This window comes from Grampus griseus (assembly GCF_964374135.1).
Source record: "Grampus griseus genome assembly, chromosome: 1".
Lineage (NCBI taxonomy): Eukaryota > Metazoa > Chordata > Mammalia > Artiodactyla > Delphinidae > Grampus > Grampus griseus.
This window is the reverse complement of record NC_139017.1, coordinates 43,389,804-43,411,678: the sequence shown is the minus strand read 5'-3', so window position 1 is coordinate 43,411,678 and position 21,875 is coordinate 43,389,804. Positions and strand designations below refer to the sequence as shown.

Sequence of the window (21,875 nt, the reverse complement as noted above, 5' to 3'; positions counted from 1 at the left end):
ACCTGGACTTAAGAGAATAAGCAGGGTAGCGTCTCTCTCCTAACAAAGATACGTAACTTCCCAGAATGATTAAACTAGGCGATCACTTAAATAAGTGTGCTTAAAAATAGATTTGTGGGGGCTTCCCTGGTGGCGCAGTGGTTGAGAGTCCGCCTGCCGATGCAGGGGACACGGGTTCGTGCCCCGGTCCGGGAAGATCCCACATGTCACGGAGTGGCTGGGCCCGTGAGCCATGGCCGCTGAGCCTGCAGGTCCAGAGCCTGTGCTCCGCAACGGGAGAGGCCACGACAGTGAGAGGCCCGCGTACCGGAAAAAAAAAAAAAAATAGATTTGTGATAAAAATAAAAACAAATTCACACCTAACTTTTGGGGGACCTGGCAAACGTTCAAAGACGGTCTCCAGTTGTAATTATCCTTTATTTGGGGACTCTTAGCATCAGTTATGGGTGTTGGTGGTGAATAAGTATTCCATTTGTTATGTAAGCTGGTGGTGTGAAAAATATTGCTGAAGGGGAGCGAGCAAATGACCAGAAACTAGTTGCCCTGGGTTTCCATACTTTCACACATGCGGTTTTCTTGGTTTTCCTTGGTGGCTGCCGAAGTCCTGGACGTGGAATAGAAACTCTGTTCGGTACTTAGTTTTTCAGTGTAAAGCCTTAAAAGACCCTCGTGGATCAAGTGAACAACTCTTTCCTTTGTCCCAATTTTATTTCTTGTATCTATTTCCATAACCTATTTTCTCATTAAAAAAGCAATACATACGTATTATAGAAAATATGGAAAATATAGAAAAATATAAAGATTATAAAATGATCCATAATTTTATGCCCTCACTATTAAGATTTTACCACATTTGCTTTTAGTCTTTTGTTCCGTACCTAATTTTGTACGTGCTTTTTATTCTTTCATGCTGTGTTCAAATTATACTTTTACATACCTATCTCCGGTATGAGAATTTAGGTACATTGAGGGCAGGGACTATTTCTTTTTTTTCTTTTTTTTGCGGTACGCAGGCCTCTCACTGTTGTGGCCTCTCCCGTTGCGGAGCACAGGCTCCGGCGCACAGGCTCAGCGGCCATGGCTCACGGGCCCAGCCGCTCCGCGGCATGTTGGATCCTCCCAGACCGGGGCACGAACCCGTGTCCCCTGCATCGGCAGGCGGACTCTCAACAACTGCGCCACCAGGGAAGCCCCGGGACTATTTCTTTTGATGATATTTCTCTAAAGCTTATTTAGAAAATAGTCTTCCACTACATGTGGAGCCAAATTAATGATAGAAGAACAAAAGGAAAGATACACTGAACACATAAATCCCACGTGACATTTACAGACACACCCCATTTTATTGCACTTTGCAGATATTGCATTTTTTTTTTTAACAAACTGAAGGTTTCTGGCAACCCTGCGTTGTCAGATGATCAACAGCATTTTTTCTGTTTTTCAGCGATAAAGTATTTTTAAATTAAGGTATGTTCTTTGTCTTTTTAGACATAATGCTGTTGCACAGTTTACTAGACTACAGTATAGCATAAACATAACTTTTATGTGCACTGGGAAAGCAAAAAATTGTGTGACTCATTTTATTGCAGTGTTCGCTTTAATGCGGTGGTCTGGAACCGAACCTGCAGTACCCTGAGGTCTGCCTGTATAAGTCTGTCGTTGTCTTCAGAGTTGTTGAAGGAGCTGTTAGAGTACCCACTGGATGTAGCTGATCTCCATGCTGTCCGCTGGTGTATCTGACAGATGCATATCTGGGAAAACCTTCACTCTGTGTTGCATCAGGCTTAATGCGAAGCTTATGGCTGATGTTAGGGACACTCTCCTGCCCGTTCCTCATTAATTGCTTGTTTTGATGATCGATGATGTTTACCTGCTGTTCAGTGGTTCTCGACTCCCTGGATGGGACAGCTGCTCTGCCCGTGGAAGAGATCTCCTTCCTGGGAGACTGGATGACGTCCCTCCTTGCCACTCAAGGTTGTTGTCTCCTTGTGACTTTGCAGAGAGGGTGGTACCAGACGGAAAATGAGTACTACTTGCTGCAGTTCACACTGACCGTTCGCTGCCTGTACTACACCAGCTTCAGCCTGGAGCTCTGCTGGCAGCAGCCGCCGGCTGAGCGCACCTTCTGCTCCTTTCCCTGGATGGTGGCCTATGTCTTCTACTACCCAGTCTTCCACAACGGGCCCATCCTCAGCTTCCCGGAGTTCATCGCACAGGTGAGAGCCTTTCGGGGATTGGATGGGTGTTTCTGCAGATGATGCTTCTGTCTTTGTTGCTGTGGTCATACATGAGTCTTCATACAGGGGTGCCCACAAGTTTAAGAACACACATTATTGTCATGATTTCTGATAATAAATGAAATACTTCTGGGAAATAAGCCTTCAAAATAAAGGTCAGCATATCTCTTGTGCCTGTTGGTTGTAGGAGCTCCCACCCGGATTCTCTGTGGACTGTGGCAGCCAGAAATAATAACTGGGCACAGCCAGGAACTTGGGGGTAGGCATCCCCTGCAGGGCCGTCCCAGAGAAAGAAAACTGGCTTCTCGTGGTATTACTTGGAAAGTGGAAGGAGGAACTGGCTAAGCTCTTGTTTGGCAAATAATAGGTGCCCTTTTATTTTCACAAACTGCTTATGAAATAGCTCTGCCGTGGCCTGGGAATTGTTCAGGGCGATCTGGATGGGATCACAGAGTGGAGTTGAAGAGGGTTTGAGAGCAATGGTGTGCTTTCGGGTCTGGGTGCCTGTTTCTGCCCAGGATCTCGCCTTCCTACTTCTGGACAGCAGCCTTGTCTGGACAGCAGCCTTGTCTGAAGCTCATGGGAAGCCACCTTTGTCATTGCCACCTCACTTTTCCTCCTAGTTCGGATTTTCTTCCTCATTCCACAGCTAGCCTCGTGGAACACGTGTACTAAGTTAATTCACCTGAAGTGTGAGTAATCAATTGATGTTCCCGAAAAACAGTGTTTCTCAAAGGACATTCCTGTCTCCCTCCCCCCAACAAAACAATCCCCATGGAGGTGAGAACAATAATACGTATGCACACACAGTGCACACATGTGCAAGCACACACATGTACACGTGTGCACACACACTGGGGCCTGGACACGTAGTTCGAAGAGCAGGGCCAGCAGCAGTGTTTGACATTTTCGGAGGGCAACCTGAAAGGTGCCCCCTGCACAAATAGGAGGGTTCTTAGAAATCCCTTATTTCGTCTTAAAAATTTCACTGAGTTGCACATTGTACTCAGAAGTATATTTCTGCATTATAACAATAACTTAATGTTTAAAAATTACCAGTTAAATCATTGAATGTTTTCCTCTCTGCAAATCTTTAAGTGAAGTTGATATTCTGGGCAGATGTATGTTTAGTACTTGGTTTCTCATACCTCAGTTTGGGTTGTCTAGGATCGCTCTTTTGCCGTGAAGGAATTTGAAATCTGTGTTTGAAAATCATGGTTAAAATTGTGTAAAAGAAAGAGGTGGTTTAGTGATGGCAGCTGATCTCCTAACTCAGTGATTCTCCAAGTGTGGTCCCTGGACCAGCAGCTACAGTATCACCTGGGAAGTTGTCAGAAATGCACGTTCTCAGGCCCCTCCCCAGACCTAATGAATCAGGAACCCGGGGGCGGGGCCCAGCAGCGTGGTCCTGATGCTGTTAGAGATAGAGAACCACTATCCGAAGTTCTTAGAAGAGCAGGGGGTTGGGTGAGGGTGGGGTAGACCCGGGGTAGGGTGGGTTCAGGTTCTCCGAATTTTGTCTCCTTTACAACCTCCTTGCCACTGTAAGTTTTTAATTCTAACGTTGCAGTCAATAACTTTTGGACTAAACATCCACAAGCACACCCCCACCCCTCCCTTGAAGACAGATAATTCTCAGAGAAACATAGACTAAACCTATTAAGAGGAAACAAATTGGGACTTCCCTGGTGGTGCAGTGGTTAAGAATCCTCCTGCCAGTGCAGGGGACACGGGTTTGACCCCTGATCCAGGAAGATCCCACATGCCGTGGAGCAACTAAGCCCGTGCGCCATGACTACTGAGCCTGCGCTCTAGAGCCCACGAGCCACAGCTGCTGAGCCCGTGAGCCACAACTACTGAAGCCCGTGCGCCTAGCGCCCGTGCTCCGCAACAAGAGAAACCACCGCAATGAGAAGCCCGCACACCGCAATGAAGAGTAGGCCCCGCTCACCGCAACTAGAGGAAGCCAGTGCGTAGCAACCAAGACCCAATGCAGCCAAAAATAAAATAAATAAATTTATATATATAAAAAAAGAGGAAACAAATTATTTTCCTAACTGCCTCTTATCCATTAAGGAGCTTAGCCCTATGGGATCTGTACTTTGTTGTTAGGCAAATCATCATCCTTCTTAGTTCTCGTCTGTCTCCTCCTTTCTGATTGTACCCTGTAGGGTCTTGAGGGAATATGAAAGGCGGGTCTCAGGGTCCTGAATATGTTACACAGAGGCGAGCTTTGAGATTATCGCTCACCTACATCCTTAGCCAAAGGCTCTTGTTTTTGAGTTTCAGCCTGGGGAAATGAACGGGCTTCTCCCTGTAGGGAGTCAGGTCTGGAGACTCCAGGTACCATCTATGTCCCCTCTCTCTGTTTTTTTTACCCCTTTCAAAGTGGTAGCAATTGCCGAAAGCAGGGAACTCAAAAAGGCAAGTTGGAACCTTTCTCTGTGGTCTGAGAAGATTCATAGAAAAGTCAGTCTAGAAAAGGCAAAGTGTTTAATAAGCTACAGGGCAATAAAAACAAGCCAGGTGGTTTCTGCAGTTGCTGGGGGCGACCTCGTGTGAGAAAAATGGGTCTAAAAGGAGAGCAGTTAAACTAGGGAGCTAATCTAGTAGTGAAAGGGCTCCTTCAGAGAAGCCGGGAGGGGGCAGAAGAAAGCCAACTGGAAGAGCTTGTAAGTAAGGTTTGCTCTGAACGAGTGCTTGTGTGAATGAATAAATGTTAATAGGAAATGGTAGTATTGAAATTTTGGCTCTTAGCTTCTCAGGTCAACACTCACAAACTCTAAAGAGCAGGGAGAGACTTGCCACCAGGGGGCAGCAGAGCCTCACCGTGGAGACGAACCCAGCTGGGCAAACCACAGTCCATAAATTTACAGTACTAGGCCCACCCTGGGAGAATGTTCTCTTTCACCCAGTTTTTTTTTTTTTTTTTTTTTTTTAGTGTGTAAATTTACATATCCAAGATGAGTCAAGTATAGAAGAGGTGCCTCTGTAATGTATGGCATGTGAAATGTGTACACATCAATCATGAACAGGGGAAAATGTGCCTGTCAACAGGCCTCAGGGCCTTAACTTGAAGGCCATCTCTGATGGCATTTGGAGTTTCAGGAATATGGGCCCCGTTTATTTTTCTCCCAGGGTTCTATGGAACTCAGATACGGAGCCGGGGGTGAGGCTGGGGGACAGGGTCGGGGAGGTCTAGGGAAAGGCAGGAAATGCTGTTTATTTGCTGAGCTGGGAGCCTGGGGCCACTACATCTTAACTCTGAGCAGGTTGAATCATGCAGTGAGGGAGGAGCTGATATGGGGGGGACGGTGAGCCTGGGTGTGGGAGGACCAGGGGGTTTTCCTTGCTGAGGGCTGTGTTCCTGCCCCGAGGGGAAGAGCCAGTGCTCAAATAGGGAACTAGGTTGGTGGTTAAGAGCAAAGACTCTTGTGCCCAATCCTATTGTTACAGGGTTTGAATCCCTGCTCTGCTTTGGCTTGAGAGCTTTTGGTGAGTTACTCACCTTAGTTGTGACTCAGTTTCCTTATCAAATGAAATGGGAAGAGTAATAATACCTCCCTCACAGGGTTGTCATAAGGATTAAACGATTTTGTATAGATAGTGGGGCTTGACATGTAACACTATGAGGTGTTAACTATTACTATTATTGTTGTTATTGTTATCCAAAAGCAGGGGCATTTCTAGGGTAAGTTGTTGGAGGAGGGCATTGAAAGGATGTGACCACTGGTTGACCTGCAGTCTGGACCTGGGCTGTTGGAGGCTCTTCCCCCCCTCCCCTGCCCTTGGAATATACGTTCTGCCTGCCATTCCCACACTAGGAGCCATTTCAGGGACATAGCCTTGACCTTGAACGAGGAAGGTGTTGTTGAGACCATCTGAACTGACTATGTGACTAAACCCAGGTAAGGCCTCTATTGAAACTTTAAAATTCTGGCCAGTGTGCAGAGATCTACTTGCCTTTCAGCGCCCAAGACAAGGCTCATCTGTAAGCTCCCTTGCTTATTAAACCTGCCACCTGCCAACCCGGAATGGTCTGGCTGTTTTTCTTTGGTCTCTCCTCGCCCTCTGTGTACAAGGGGCCAGTTGCAGATTTCACCCAGGGAAGCTCCCGAGGGTGAGAACTAACATAAGTTTATGCTAGAACTGAGGCCCTGGGTGTCCAGGCTGATAGGTGAGGGCAGCAGCAGGGGCCATTCTGGGCAGGATTCTGGGCAGGGACCATCCTTGATCTCAGAGGAGGCCAGCGGAAGACAGATGCAGGCAGTGGCTGCAGGCGCAGGGGCGGGCCCAGCCCCTGAAGGACCAGGCCTGGCAGTCAGCATCACAGACAAACCACTCTGGGTATGGGGTGGGCTCTGGTTCTAGGGCGCATCTGGAATGATGCTAACTGTGAGAAGTAACCCTAACCGAGCACTTACTCCTAACCAGGCTTTCCATGTTCTGATGCCTTTCATCCTGGCAACAACCCCAGGAGAGAGGCACTGTCGTTACTCCCACTTCACAGACGGTAACACGGAGGCAAGGACAGGCTCACGCAATGCGCGTTGGGATGGGAGGGACGAAGACCAGACAGAGCCTTGTCGCCAGCTCGGGGAGCCGCACAAGAGTTAGAGGGAGGAAGCAGTGTGGCCTGGTGGACGTGTGGGTCTGGAGGCTCAAGCTGGCCAGACCGGGTCCCAGTCCTGTGACAGCTACACCGACTGCAGGCCCTACTTGCTGTTCTGCCAGAGACCACTCGGTACTACTGGCCTTGGTCCGGATGCTGGGGAGGGGCAGTGAGGGTCTGATTAGGGAATGATTTCCTGGGAGTAGGGGTACGGTCTATGACCCTGGGCTGGAGAGAAGCTCCCGTGTTACAAAGGAACAAGACACGGGCTACAGTGCCCTTGACCCAAGCGTGGAGGTTGGAGCAGAGGTAACTCAGTTGAACAGTTGCCTCTGGGGAAAGCTTCTGTTTGCTGCTCTCCAACATGGGTATTATTCGTATGCGAAAGAAAAGAACCTTTCATCTTTGAGCACTGTCATCTTTAATCATTAGCATATCTTGGAAGGGCTTCGATATTCCTTTTTATGCAATTTGCATGAAATGAGGTTTTAAAATACAACGTGTTTTAAAATGCGCTTCGCAGATAAGTTAAGGTGTATTTTTTAGCGGAGACTTAACTCAAAATGCCCATTGATGGCAGTTTCCCGTGGTCTTAAGATTGGCACTCCCCTCAGTTTGAAATACCTCAAGTGAAATGCTTTGCGTGCAGAGGTTGAATAGTGAGCGACCCTGCTCGTTAGGTGAGCTGTGTGTGGTGTGTCTTTTCCCGCTGCTGAATTGACAAGGGACAAATATAAATGGGCTGTAATAACAGCACAACTCTGAAGAAAGACTAATAACCATGTTTTTAAGTAAAAGCGAATAGAATGAAAAATTGGATTGGTTTCCTTCTGCTGTGTTTACTTGTGCAATTAAGGAGTAGACGTTTCTCTTACTCTGGATGGGGAGGCATCCAGCATCAAAAAGGGAGCATTGCAGAGAGAAGTCCAGCCCTTCTGGTCCAGTGGTGACACATAAGTATGCCTATTTTTTTTTTTTTCCTGGTACGCGGGCCTCTCACTGTTGTGGCCTCTCCCGTTGCGGAGCACAGGCTCCGGACGTGCAGGCTCAGCGACCGGGGCTCACGGGCCCAGCCGCTCCGCGGCATGTGGGATCCTCCCGGACCGGGGCACAAACCCGTGTCCCCTGCGTCGGCAGGCGGACTCCCAACCACTGCGCCACCAGGGAAGCCCATAAGTATGCCTTTTTAAACCTGGAGAGCGAGTTTGGCCCTGGGGAAAGTAGGGAAGTCATTATTGGGAGGCCAGTCAGTCACAAAATGCACCTCATGTTTCTTCTTAGTTACAGATACTCGTGTCATTTTAGACCGTGCGTTGTTTGGGGAAGGAAAGGAGGGCCTCTGGACTGAGCTTGAGATGTGGTCGCCTGGAGCTGGAGGTGATCGGACACTTATTTTCCTGATGGCCTGGCATGGCTGTTGTTCTGATCTCACAGTGGCTTCCCTCCTGTCTAGATGCTTCTCCTCTCCCTGGGACGGGGCTGCACACCCAGTGGTGCTCCAAGGCCTCGGGTGCAGTTCTGGTCTCCAGGGGACCTGAGCTTGGGGTTGGGCAACTGCTCAGGGGCCTGCAGGCCATGTGCATCGTTGCTTATTTGGGAACACTGGAGACAGTTGTGCAAAGATTGTCTTTTGTCAGCACTGCTTTTGAGGTCGTTATCACATTCATTCAGGGAATCTGCTTTCCTCCAAGAGTCTGGCACCAAGAAAGGCCCCTTCTGTTGGTCCGGAATGGTTTTAGGTGCCTCTTCATGTCTTAGCTTCCCCAGTTGCCTTGGTGTGAACTGTTCTAGCCTCCACAGACTAATGGACACTGTATTCATAATTGTTTCTTCATTTGCTGATGGTCATTTGGTCAAAATGAGTTTGCTTTAGAGAGCTGAAAAAGGGTTGAGAATAAACAAAGGGCAACTCAGCGTGTAACTAAGAAAGTCTCCGAGTGAGGTGGGAAGGTTAGGAGAAATAAAGATGGGTAGCACAAAAGAGAGACAGGCTTGCTGGTTCATAGAGAGGATGCTGGGCTCCCCTGGGGAGGTCCTGAGACTCGGCATTTTTTACAAGAAGGCTGCAGAAACAGAGGGCTTGCCTCTTTAACAGAGAACCAAAGTCTTCACAATATCGTAAAGTTACATTACTTTTTGCCCTGATTACAAAAATAATAATAGTTAAAAAATAACAAGAATCTTAGTATCCAAAGATTACCATCACTGCTGCCATTTTGGTGTCTGTGTCTCCAGCCTTTCTTTATTTATGCACATTTATATCAAAAAATAGTTTGCACGGCTACGTAAGATTGAGGCGCACTCATGCATTTAACCAAGCCCCAAGCCCATACTGTTGGAAGTTTGGGTTATTTCCTTTTTCTTCTCAATTATATAATGCAGACACGAGGGATCGGGCAGGCAGGGGGTCTCTCACTGAGGATTTCTCCATCCACCGGCTTGTCGATGCTCTGCTCCAGACTCTGTAGCATGTAGCATGCACGCTTGACGTAAGGATCCATATGAAAACCACCCTCAGTTATGCCTAGAGATGGAAAGGGGTCTGCGTTGGGTCGCTGTGCTGCGGCTATAATTGCAGTGAGCTGTGATCCCTGCAAGCCTGCAAACCCATCTGTGCCCCACCTTGCTTCCTGGATAACCTTCCCAGCTAGCGCTTCCCCTGTCAAACTTGGCTGGGTGGATCCTTCAAAGCAGTTACTTCTGTTTCCTAATAAATATCTTTCTGAGGTGAACTGAAGAAAATGAAAGGAAATTCCTGTTAAGTTGATCAACTTACATTAAAAAATTTAAAACAACAGCTTTCCTGGACGTAGCTAACCAAGCAGATGGCAAAAGGGGGCAAGCCATTTATGCAGTTTCACTGCGCCAGCCAGAATTTCTTGGTCTGGTTTCTTGCTGTAAGAGGACCGTTTGAGACCGTGGTAGAATAGATGCTCAAGAATGGAATGGAAATTAACTCCTTGGCGTGTAGATAGCCCATCACCTCTAAGGGCAGTGCCTGCCGCCCCTCCTGGCTGCCGTGGGACCCACTGCGCCTTGATGGTTAGAGGAGAGGAGAAGTTAAAGAAGCATGTCAGGATCACCTTCCCCTAGGGATGGGCCTCTCTTGTTCATGTAGTGTCTGGAGCCCTAATTGTCAAGCCCTTGCTGAGCCAAGTCCATAGCCTCTGCCAGCTAATGTGTGCAGATACAACTTCCTAATTAAGGCCGTCACTTCACTTCTGCATTTCCAGGCAGCCTTCAGTCTAATAAAATCGTGTCAGTGTAAGATCCGGAAAACATATACGCGCTCTCTTGTTCTTCTGTGTTTGTCTAGGACACATCAGGAACTGCCCTCCATCCTGGGTTTTGGAAGGGCTGCTGCTGGGGTGAAGGGATGCGGAACCCCTTCTTGGTTCTCGGCACTGGGCTAGCTTGTGGCCTCCACCCTTTCCTTGCTCTTGGACAGAGTTTTCTAGCTTGGACATGACTTAAAAAAATTTTTTTTTAATTGAAATATAGTTGATTTACAATGTTCTGTTAGTTTCAATTGTACAGCAAAGTGATTCAGTTATCTATCTATCTATTCTTCTTTAGGTTCTTTTCCATTATAGGTTATTACAAGATATTGAACATCTTGTAATATATTACTGTGTCTACCGTAGGTCCTTGTTGGTTATCTATTTTATATATAGTAGTGTGTATCTGTTAATCCCAAATTCCCAATTTATCCCTACTCCCTTTTCCCTTTGGTCACCGTAAGTTTGCTTTCTATGTCTGTGGGTCTATTTCTGTTTTGTAAATAAGTTCATTTGTCTCATAATTTTTAGATTCCACACATATGTGATATCATATGGTATTTGTCGGACATATTTTTTTTTTACCCGAGAACGCCGAGTGTTCCCGAGGCAAACTAAACCAGCCCTCCCTTAGAAGATACAGCGAAAATGAAAATTTATAAAAACGTTGTCTAGGGGACTCTGAAAGGTTTTAAGAATGGAGGTGAGGCTTCCCTGGTGGCGCAGGGGTTGAGAATCTGCCTGCCGATGCAGGGGACACGGGTTCGAGCCCCGGTCTGGGAGGATCCCACATGCCGCAGAGCGACTAGGCCCGTGAGCCACAGCTACTGAGCCTGCGTGTCTGGAGCCTGTGCTCCGCAACAAGAGAGGCCACGACAGTGAGAGGCCCGCGCACCGCGATGAAGAGCGGCCCCCGCTCGCCACAACTAGAGAAAGCCCTCGCACAGGAAAGAAGACCCAACACAGCCAAAAATAAATTAATTAATTAATAAACTCCTACCCCCAACATCTTCTTAAAAAAAAAAAAATGGAGTTGCCATCTAATGACTTCTTCTGTTTCTACTTTAGATGCAGCAGCAGGAGCAGGGCTCGCCCAAGGCCGGCCTTCCCACCCTTGCCCGGGGACTGGGCCGCCTCCTCTCCTGTTGGTGGCTGGCGGAGCTGATGGTTCATCTTATGTACATGCACGCCATCTACAGCAGCACCTCCCTCCTGAGGGCCGTCTCCTGTTGGACCTTAGGTAATGGTGGAAATCACTGGCGGTAGAACAAGCATCGAGAGAGGTAGCTTCACGGCGAAGCTGGACGGGGGGCAGACAGGGGTGTAGTTGCCTTGAGCAAACCCTCCTTTCTTTTCACCTTGTTCCTCTTGTGGCCGAGGTGACGCATGTGTGAGGTGGCTGACAGAGGTGAGGGTCAGGCTTGGTGGTCTTGGAACCAAGGATGGTAGCAATCCCTCTTCCTAATGGAATCCTGCTAAGTTCAGCTGGGTCCGCATCTTCCTGGTATGGCCAGCATTGCACTTGACAGGAGAAGGCAAGAGATGCTGGGTGTAGCCTTGTAGCCCCTGCTAAGAGGTAATGCTTTAAGACCGAGTTCTGCAGTAATCCTTGTTGTTTTCCTGTATGATATAAAGCAAAGAGCATGAGCTTTAGAGTCAGACAGATACAGGTTTTTTTTTTATTGAAGTGTAGTTGATTTACAATGTTGTGTTAGTTTCAGGTGTACAGCAAGTGATTCAGTTATATATACATATATGTGTGTGTGTGTGTGTGTATATATATATATATATATATATTCTTTTTCAGATTCTCTTCCCTTATAGGTTATTACAAAATACTGAGTATAGTTCCGTGTGCTATACAGTAGAACCTTGTTGGTTATCTGTTTTATATATAGTAGTGTGTATCTGTTAATCCCAAACTCCTAATTTATCCCTCCCCCCACCCCCAGCTTTCCCCTTTGGTAACCATAAGTTTGTTTTCTATGTCTGTGGGTCTATTTCTGTCTTGTAAATAAGTTCATTCGTATCATTTTTTTAGATTCCACATATAAGTGATAGCATATGATATTTGTCTTTCTGTTTGGCTTACTTCGTGTAGTATGATAAAATCTAGGTCCATCCATGTTGGTGTGAATGGCATTATTTCATTCTTTTTTATGGCTGAGTAATATTCCGTTGTCTGTATGTACTACATCTTCTTTATCCATTCACAGCCAGACATAGGCTTGAACCTCGGCTCCACCAGTCGCTAGTGGGCAACCTTTGGCAGCTTGCTACAACTGTCTGCACGTTCACCTGTCAAATGAGCAGACTCACCTTTGCAGGGTTGTTTGGAGGATTAAGTGAAACCATGAAGGTGAAGGGCTTACCTCGTAAAATGTCTGATAGATAGAATTAATGGTGTGTTCTTATGTAGGCCCCTCTGTTGGCCCCTTTTTCTTGTTTGCCCATTTCTTTCTGTCTGCAGGTAGGTGGGCTGGAGGTCTTATTTCCTTAGCAGGACACAGTCTCCAGTATAAGACTTTTCTGTGGAGATGCTATCATTCTTTATTCCTCGGGCCGAAACATCAGAGAACATGCTCCTTTCTGAACGAAATCTTTTCATTTCTTTGCACTCCTTTCAAGAACTGAAATTCAGCCCCGTGGTCTGACCTCCAGCCTGTGGCTCCAATGGGAAATGAGCGATCTTCCGGCCAGATTAAGCTCCCTGCCGAGGGCAAGAGTAATAGCCTGACTCCTTATCTGTTTGGTGATTTATAGATTTAAAAAAAAAATCTTGATTGCCCTTGTTATCACACATGCTGAATCAGAATGTTTTCAAGGAAGATGCCTTTTAGGACTGGAAAAATGCTGAGTTGTTTTAATGACAGTCTGTTCTTCCCAGACAAAATCTCTTTTCATACTTGGGGGTAACTAATAATCCAAGGCTTTAATGATACACTTAGGCAAACAAAATAGGATTAAGTGATGGCTTATGCTAAATCATAGCCCAGTTGTACTGCATCCAAATTAAGAGATTGTATCCGTTTGGGTGATTTTAACTATGAAAACTGGAAAGCAAAACTGAAAATGGGGTTTAAACGAAAAGGAAAAGTTATCTCAGACAGCTATTACTCCTAAGGTCAGCACTAAGGGTGGTAAATCCAGTGACAAAGAAAAGTCATTAGGGGTCCATTTGGGTACCAACCACTCAGCTTAAGAGCTAACCAGAATCCTACAAGCCCTTTGTTTGCACCCATAATAACCCCATCACCTCCTTTCACTCCCTCCACAAAGATAACCTGACTTTTGGGTTTATCATTCCCTTTTTATAAAATCTTTTTTTTTTAAATAGACTTTATTTTTAGAGCGATTTTGGATTTATAGCAAAACTGAGAGCAGAGTACAGAGATTTCCCATATATCCCCTGCCCCACACGTGCACAGCCTCCGCCAGTATCAACGTTCCCACCAGTGTGGTACATTTGTTACAGTTGATAAAACTACAGTGACACGTCATTATCACCCGAAGTCCATCTTTATATTAGGATTTACTCAGTGTTGTACAGTCTGTGGGTTTTGACGGATGTGTAATGACGTGTATCCACTCTTATAATATGAGACAGAGTAGTTTCACAGCCCTAAAAATTCTCTGTGCTTTATTCATCCCTCTCTCCCCTTTAATCCCTGGCAACCACTGATCTTTTTACCATCTCCATAGTTTTACATTTTCCAGAATGTTGTTGTATAGTTGGAATCATACGGTATGTAGTTTTTTCAGATTGACATATTTCACTTAGTGATATGCATCTAAGGTTCCTCCATGTCTTTTTATGGTTTGATAGATCATTCGTTTTTAGTGCTGAATAATATTACATTGTCTGGATGTTCCACAGTTCATTTATCTGTTTGTCTACTGAAGTACATCTCAGTTGATTCTAAGTTTTGCAAGTATGAATAAATTTGCTATAGATACCCACGTGCAGAGTTTTATGTGGCCATAAGTTTTCAACTCCTTTGGAGTGATTATATGGTAAGAAAATGTTTATTTTCGTAAGAAACTCTCAAACTGACAGTTTTCAAGCTGGCTTTTTTTTTTTTTTTTTTCCTTACCTGCAAGTTATGAGTGCCTGCTACTGCACATACTTGCCAGTATAACAGTCCTTTATCAGGTGTGTCTTTCGCAAATATTTTCTCCCAGTCTGTGGCTTATCTTCTCTTTCTCTTGACAGTGCCTTTAACAGAGCAAAAGTTTTTAATTTTAATGAAATCCAGCTCATCAATTATTTCTTTCATGGATCGTGCATTTGGTGTTGTATCTAAAAAATCCACCATCCCCAAGGTCACCTAGGTTTTCTCCTGTGTCATCTTCTAAGAGTTTTAGAGTTGTGTGTTTTATGTTTAGGTCTATGATCTATTTCGAGTTCATTTTTGTGAAGGGTGTAAGAAATTAGACATGAATTTCTTCCAGCACCATTTGTTAAAAAGACTGTCTTTGCTCCATTATGTTGCCTTTGCTCCTTTGTCAAAGATTGGTCGACTTTATTTATATTTATGAGTCTATTTCTTGGCTCTCTGTTTTGTGCCATTGATCTTTTTGTTTATTCTTTCACCAGTGTCACACTGTCTTGATTAATGTAGCTTTAAAGTAAGTCTCGAAGTCAGATAGTGGCAGGCCTTTGACTTTCTTCTTCTTCTCCAATGTTGTACTGGTTATTCTGGGTCTTTTTGCCTCTCCACATAAACTTTAGCATCAGTTTGTCGATATCCACTAAATAACTTGCTAGGATTTTGATTTGGGTTGCATTGAATCTATAGATGGAGTATGGAAGAATTGATATCTTGTTATCTCGAGTCTTTCTATCCATGAACATGGCTGTCTTTCCATTTATTTAGTTCTTCTCTGATTTCTTTCATCAGACATTTTTAGTTTTCCTCATATATAACTTGCACATATTTTGTTATATTTATATTTATACCTGAATTTTTTGGGGGGAGTACTAATGTAAATGGTATTGTGTTTTTAGTTTCAAATTCCACTTGTTTATTGCTGGTAAATAGAAAAGTGATTGACTTTACTATATTAACCTTATTTTGTACAACCTTGCTACAATTTCTTATTCCAGGAGATTTTTGTTGTTGTTGTTGTTTCTTTGGGATTTTCTACATAGACAATCATGTCATCTGCAAGGAAAAGTAATTTTTTCCTTCCCGAATATATGTTTTTTGTTTCATTTTCTTCTTTTATTGAATTAGCTAAGACTTCCAGTATGATATTGAAAAGGAGTGGTGAGAGGGGACATCCTTGTCTTTTTTCCTGTTTAATCTCCAAGTATTTTGAGATTTCATAGCTATGTATTGTTGATTTCTAATTTAATTCGATTATTATCCATTATTATCTGAGAGCAGACATTGTATGATTTCTGTTCTCTTAAATTTATTTAGGTGTGTTATATGGTCCAGAATGTGGTCTGTCTTGGAGAATGTTCCATGTGAGCTTGAGAAGACTGTGTGTCCTGTTGTTGGATAAAATAGCCTATAGATGTCAATTATATCCACTTGACCGATGGTGCTGTTGAGTTCAACCATGTCCTTACTGATTTTCTGCCTGATAAATCTGTCCATTTCTGTTAGAGGGGTGGTGAAATCTCTAATTACAATAGTTGGATTCATCTGTTTCTCCTTGCTTTTCTATCAGTTTTTGCCTCACATATTTTGACCCTCTGTTGTTATGCACATACGTATTATATATTATTATGTCTTTTTAGAGAAGTGACCCCTTTATCATTATGTAATGCCCCTTTTTATCTCTGATAATTTTCCTTGCTTGGAGGTCTGATGTGTCTGAAATATATCTACTCCAGCTTTGATTAGTCTTAGTATGGTATATCTTTCTCTATGCCTTTACTTTTAACTTAACTGTATCTTTATATTTAAAGTGGGTTTCTTTTAGGCAATATATGGTTGGGCCTTTTTTTTTTTTTTTTTGCGGTACGCGGGCCTCTCACTGTTGTGGCCTCTCCCGTTGCGGAGCAACAGGCTCCGGACGGGCAGGCTCAGCGGCCATGGCTCACGGGCCTAGCCGCTCCGCGGCATGTGCGATCTTCCCGGACTGGGGCACGAACCCGTGTCCCCTGAATCGGCAGGCGGTCTCTCAACCACTGCACCACCAGGGAAGCCCGGGTCCTAGTTTTTGATCCACTCTGATAATCTCTATCTTTTAATGGATATATTTAGACCATTGATGTTTAAAGTGATTATTGATATGATTGGATTATTATCTATCATGTTCGTTACTCTTTTCTATTCATCGCCCTTGATTTTTGTTCCTATTTTTATGTTTCATTCTTTGTTTGCCTTTTTTGTTTTTAATTAAACATTTTATATCATTCGATTTTCTTTATTTTCTTAGCATATCAAGTATACCTCTTTTTTAACTTTCTCAGTAGTTGCCATAAAATTTGCAGTATACATTTACAACTACTCTGAATCTATTTTCAGATAACACAATATCACTTAACAGGTACTGCAAGTACCTTAAAATATTCCTGATTGTTCCTTATAATAAAATATTCCTAATTCCTCCCTCCTGTCGTTTGTGTAATTACTATCATTCATTTTACTTATATATAAACTGTAGTGGTAAATACATTGTTGCTTTTATGATTTTGAACAAACTGTTATTTGTTAGATCAAGAATAGAAAAGAATTAGCAAAGGTTTTATTTTACCTTCATTTATTAGCTCGTCCCTTCTTTATATAGATCCATGTTTCTAACCTATATCATTTTCCTTCTCACTGAAGAATTTCTTTTAACATTTCCTGCAAGTCAAGTCTACTGGAAACAAATTCCACCATTTTTGTTTGTCTGAGGAAGGCTTTATTTCCCATTCACTTTTGAAGGGTACTTTCACAGGACCACAGCGTTCTAGGTGGTTGTTTTTTCTCCTGTCAGTACTTTAAATGTTTTCTTCTGCTCTCTTTGCTTGCACGTTTCTAGAAGAAGTGGCAGGTAATTCTTGTCTTTGTTCCTCTACAGGTTAGATGTTTCCCACCTCCACCACCTTGCTTCTTTCAGTGTTTTTTCTTCGCCTTTGGTTTTCTGAAGTTTGAATATGATATGCATAGGTGCAGTTTTGGGGGCATTTGTCCTGCTTGGTGTTCCCTGAGCTCCTGGATCTTTGGTTTGGTGTCTCATGTTAATTTGGGGAAATTCTTAGTCATTATTGCTTCAAATATTGCTTCTGTTCTTCTCCTTCTGGTATTCCCATTACATTTATGTTACACCCTTTCTAATTGTCACACAGTTCTTGGGTACTCCATTCTGTGTTTTTTTCCCTTCAGTCTTTTTTCTATTTGCTTTTCATGTTTAGATGTTTTTATTGACAAATCCTCAAGCTCAGAGGTTTTTCCCTCAGCTGTATGCAGTCTACTGATAAGCTCTTCTAAGGCTTTCTTCATCTCTGTTCAGTGTTTTTGAGCTCTAGCATTTCTTTGATTCTTAGCGTTTCCATCTCTCTGCTTACATTATCCATCTATTCCTGCATGTTGTCTACCTTTTCCGTTAAAGCTCTTCATATATTAATCATAGTTGTTTTAAATTCCCAATTCGATAATTCCTACATCCCTGCCATATCTAGGTCTGGTTCTGCTGCTTTGTCTGTGTTTTTGTTTTGTTTTTTTGCCTTTTAGTATGCTTTGTAATGTTTTTTGGAAAGGCGGACATGATGTGCTGAGTAAAAAGAACTTTATATATAAGGTGTTGGGAGAGGGGAAGTGTTCTTTAGTTCTGTGATTAGGTCTCAGACTTTCAGTGAGTCTATGCCCCTGTGATGTGAACTTCACAAATGAGTCTCAGATTTTTTTCCCCCTATCCTCTTTGGTAGGATGACTAGGGGGTACTGGAGTTGGGTATTTTTTCCATTCATGTGGAAGGCTATATAGCAGACTAGAGTTGGGAATTTTCCTTCCCCCAAGTTGGTAAAGCTCTGATAAAATCCCAGTAGATTAGGCTCTGGTAAAGTAGTTTGTCTTAACAAGGAGGACAGTCCTTGTTAAGAGGAACATATGGACAGGGCTGAGGGGGAGGGGTTGGACTGCAGCTTAAATAAAGGTCCTGCTTGGTATGGGTTACTCTGCTGTACTCAGAGAACTGTGAGTTATAAGGAGAGCTGGACGCGGAGTCTAAGGTATAGTGAGAGATTCTGCCAGAAAGACATGAAGGGTTTTTATTAGGAAGAGCTTCTGGAGCATGCTAAGGAGGATTTGTTCTACCTTTTAGGTGATAGGGACCCATGGACGTATTTATATAGTTTAAGTAATTTAAATACCCAAAGAGTAAAAACCACAAAGTATTTAAGGGGAGAGGAAACAGGATTAGATTTGGGGTTTAGAAATATTCTGCTTGCAGTGTAGAATATGAATCAGAGTGGAGTAAAACTAGAAATAGGAAAATCTGAATAGAAAAAGGTCCATGTCTTTATTCAACAAATACTAACGAGCCAGACAGTGCTTTACATGATGGAACATTAGACTCAGTCAGGAGCAAGGTGATGAAGACTTGAGTGAAGCAGGGAGGTTGGAGAAGAAGGGAGTGATGAGAGGGATGGAGGTGCAGTCAATAGGCTCTGCTCACCAATGAGACAGGGAAGATGAGAGAGGGAAGATCTAGGGAATCTTCTGATTTAGAGTTTAGGTGATTGACACTTCCATTCACCAAGAGCAGGGAATATAGGAGGACTGGGAGCAGGTTTTAGGGAAGAATAAAGAGTCCAGTTTTTGACAAGTTATGCTTAAAACTGAACATCCAGGTGGAGACATCTCTGCTACAGTTAGACGGCACTGGAGCTCAGGAGAGGGATTGGGGATGCAGACAGACATTTGAAAGCCATCATGTATATGTGATAGTTGAGTCCATGGGAGTACAGGGATTTCCTAGAAAAATGTGTGGAGTGAGAATAAAGGAGGGCCAACTATAGGAATGGCCCTCTTGAAGGAGGCCCAACTTGAAGGAATGCCAACATTTCAGAGGCAGGCAGAAAAGGAAGAGCCAGCAACAAGTGAGAAGGAATATTAACAAATGAAGGGGGAAGCAGATGGTTTTGCGAAGGTTTCGATAAGAAAGGGAGGCTCAATTTATCAGAGGCTGAAGAGAGGCCAAGGAAGAGGGGACTGAAGAGACTGTTTCATTCTGAAAGTCATTGTTGACTTTGGCCATGTTTGACTTTTTTTGTAGTTGACTTGGTCATTTTTAAGGAGTATAAACCAGGGTAGTAGAATAATCAGAAGTGAGAAAATAGAGGCAGAAGCTAATATGCTGCTTTAATGGTGTTAAATGATAATGCCTGTTGTGTTCTGTCCCCCTGTCAAGGAAGCTCAGATGGCCTGGCCTGCTTCTCACTTTCTTGTGGCAGACCTGCCACCCCTGTGTCTCTCCTCGGGGTTTCCCTTCCTCCTGGCTGCCATGGGATTGGAGTAGAGCCTGACAAGCATCCCCTTTCTTTATGCACAGGATTTCCCCAGCTTCAGGGTTTGGGGGCTAATCCCTCTTGGGATGTTCAGAGAGATAAAGAAAATAAGCATCAGGGAGTGTAAGGCTTACAAAGGCCCTTGGGCCCTGGTCTGCAATTTATGATTTCCTTCTGATATAGTGAAGAAATACTTTTATTTTTTTTATTCTGTTAGGCTTTTATTCTCTTGATGAAAGGGTTCTACCTTCTTCTGTGGTGGCCTTTTTTCCCCACCCTAAAGTTGCAGTTGAGTGTGAGGCAGCAGTACAGACAGAATAAAAGGTGCCTCTTTGTCTCACATGTGAGAAGATATACAACTGGGTTTTCACCTCCAAGGATCTCAGGACTGAGTAACATTCTACTCTGCCCAGAGATGACTCCCTCTGAGCACCACTAAGTAGGGTGAAAGCTGCTTTGGAGAAGAAGCTGTGCCACTACCTTTGGTGTCTGTCCCCCTCAGTGCTCACTAAAGAAGAGTGCACTGCACAGGTGCTTAATGAGTACTCACATACACGTTTAGGTGAACAAAATAAATCTTATAGGAATTCTGCCTGGTGAATGTGAGTGATCAGACATTCAAACCAGTGATCAATTCAACATTCTGCATAAGGTGCCAAAGGGAAATCATCCAAAAAGTGATGAGTGCAGATTCAAATGAGGATGGTGGAGTAGGAGGACACAGAGCTCACCTCCCCCCATGAAAACATCCAAAATACATCTACATGCAGAGCAATGCTCACTGAAAACTAACTGGAGACTGGCGGAAAGACTCTTGCACAGCCAAGGCTGTAAGAAAGATCCACATGGAGTGGGGAAGGAAGGGAATAGAAGCGATTAGGTTTGGGACCTGTGCCCCTGGGAGGGGACTCAGAACAGGAGGGGATTACAGAGGTGGAGGTCCTCCCTTGGAAGTGAGAGGTTTGAGCCACATGTTGGATGTTGCAGTACTGGGGTCCAACACCAGGAAGACAAGTCTCCTTAGCTGGTTAGAAAGCCAGTGGGACTAACAGGAGGACTGTAAGAAACCTAGACTCCTCTCAGGAAGAGCGTGCACACACTTGCTTACTCCTGGGAACGAGGTGGAGAAAGCAGATTGAAACTGCATGGGACTCTGGCTGGTTTCCTGTGACCACCCTCGCATGCACCCCAGCCTGCACTGAGTGTCCACTCTGGCCCCACTTGCTTCGTGATACAGCTCCACACTAGGGTAGGGGCTGTTGCAGCTGAGCGGAGTACTCAGTTGTGAGGGATAGAGCCTGCTTGGACCCGGAATGACATCTGAACAGGGTGGGGACAGCTGTACTGGTCCTTATGGAGGCAGCGCATCAGAAGTGGTCTTGGACTCTAGGGCCAGGGCTGCCACAGCCTGAGCCCTGACCCATGCTGAGCGCCTGCTCCAGCCCCTGCTCCAGGCCCTCTTGCTCCAGCACTGCTCTGCTCTGGGGCAGGGGTGCCAGTGCTAGGAGTGGGGAGAGCACACACTTAAAGGGAATGGACCATCTTGGACCCAACCCTCAGAGCTTCTGCTCCAGCAGCTTGGGGCCCACCCCTGCCCCTTGTAGGGTGGTGGTGGCCACTGAGCAGAGGAGAAGCCCCAGCTCACACCTGGCTCTGTCCCTGTCTGCTCCATCTCCAGCCCCATCTCCTACCAAGGTGATAGCTGCCAGCACACCCTGGGGAAAGACATGACTCCTGCTCACATCAGATCCAGCTCTCCCACTGTCAGATTCAGGCACTGGGCACACGCAGACTGTATAGGGAGACTCCCACACAAGAGCACACCTTCAAGACTGGAATAGGTAACTATTTCACCTAATTTCATACAGACAGAGAAAGTTAAGCAAAATGAGAAGACAGAAGAATTTGTTCCAATCGTAAAAACAAGAGAAAACCCCTGAAAAAACAACTAATGAAACAAAAATAAATAATTTACCCTGTAAGGAATTCAAAGCATTAATAAAAAGAATGTTAACTGATATAGGGAAAAGAATAGATGAACACAGTGAGAATTTTAACAAGGAACTAGAAAATATAAAAAAGAACCAGTCAGAACTGAAGAATACAATAACTGAAATGAAAAAACATATTAGAAGGAATTAATAGCAGACCAGGTGATACAGAAGAACGCACAAGTGATCTGGAAGATAGAATAATGGAAGTCACCCAATCAGAACGGCAAAAAGAAAAACAAATTAAAAAAAATGATAATGGTTTAAGGGACCTCTTGAACAACATCAAGTGCACCAATGGCAAAAGTT

The 21,875-nt window shown here is 44.4% G+C and overlaps 1 protein-coding gene across 1 annotated transcript in view; it reads left to right on the top strand.

Annotated features, from left to right (window-relative positions):
- HHAT (hedgehog acyltransferase) overlaps positions 1-21,875 on the top strand; it is a 364,679-nt gene that overhangs the window by 80,297 nt on the left and 262,507 nt on the right. The window contains exons 6-7 of the mRNA XM_082666689.1: positions 2,001-2,216; positions 11,196-11,367. Of these exons, the coding sequence (XP_082522815.1) occupies positions 2,001-2,216; positions 11,196-11,367 (388 nt within the window). The remainder of the gene's footprint in view (positions 1-2,000; positions 2,217-11,195; positions 11,368-21,875) is intronic.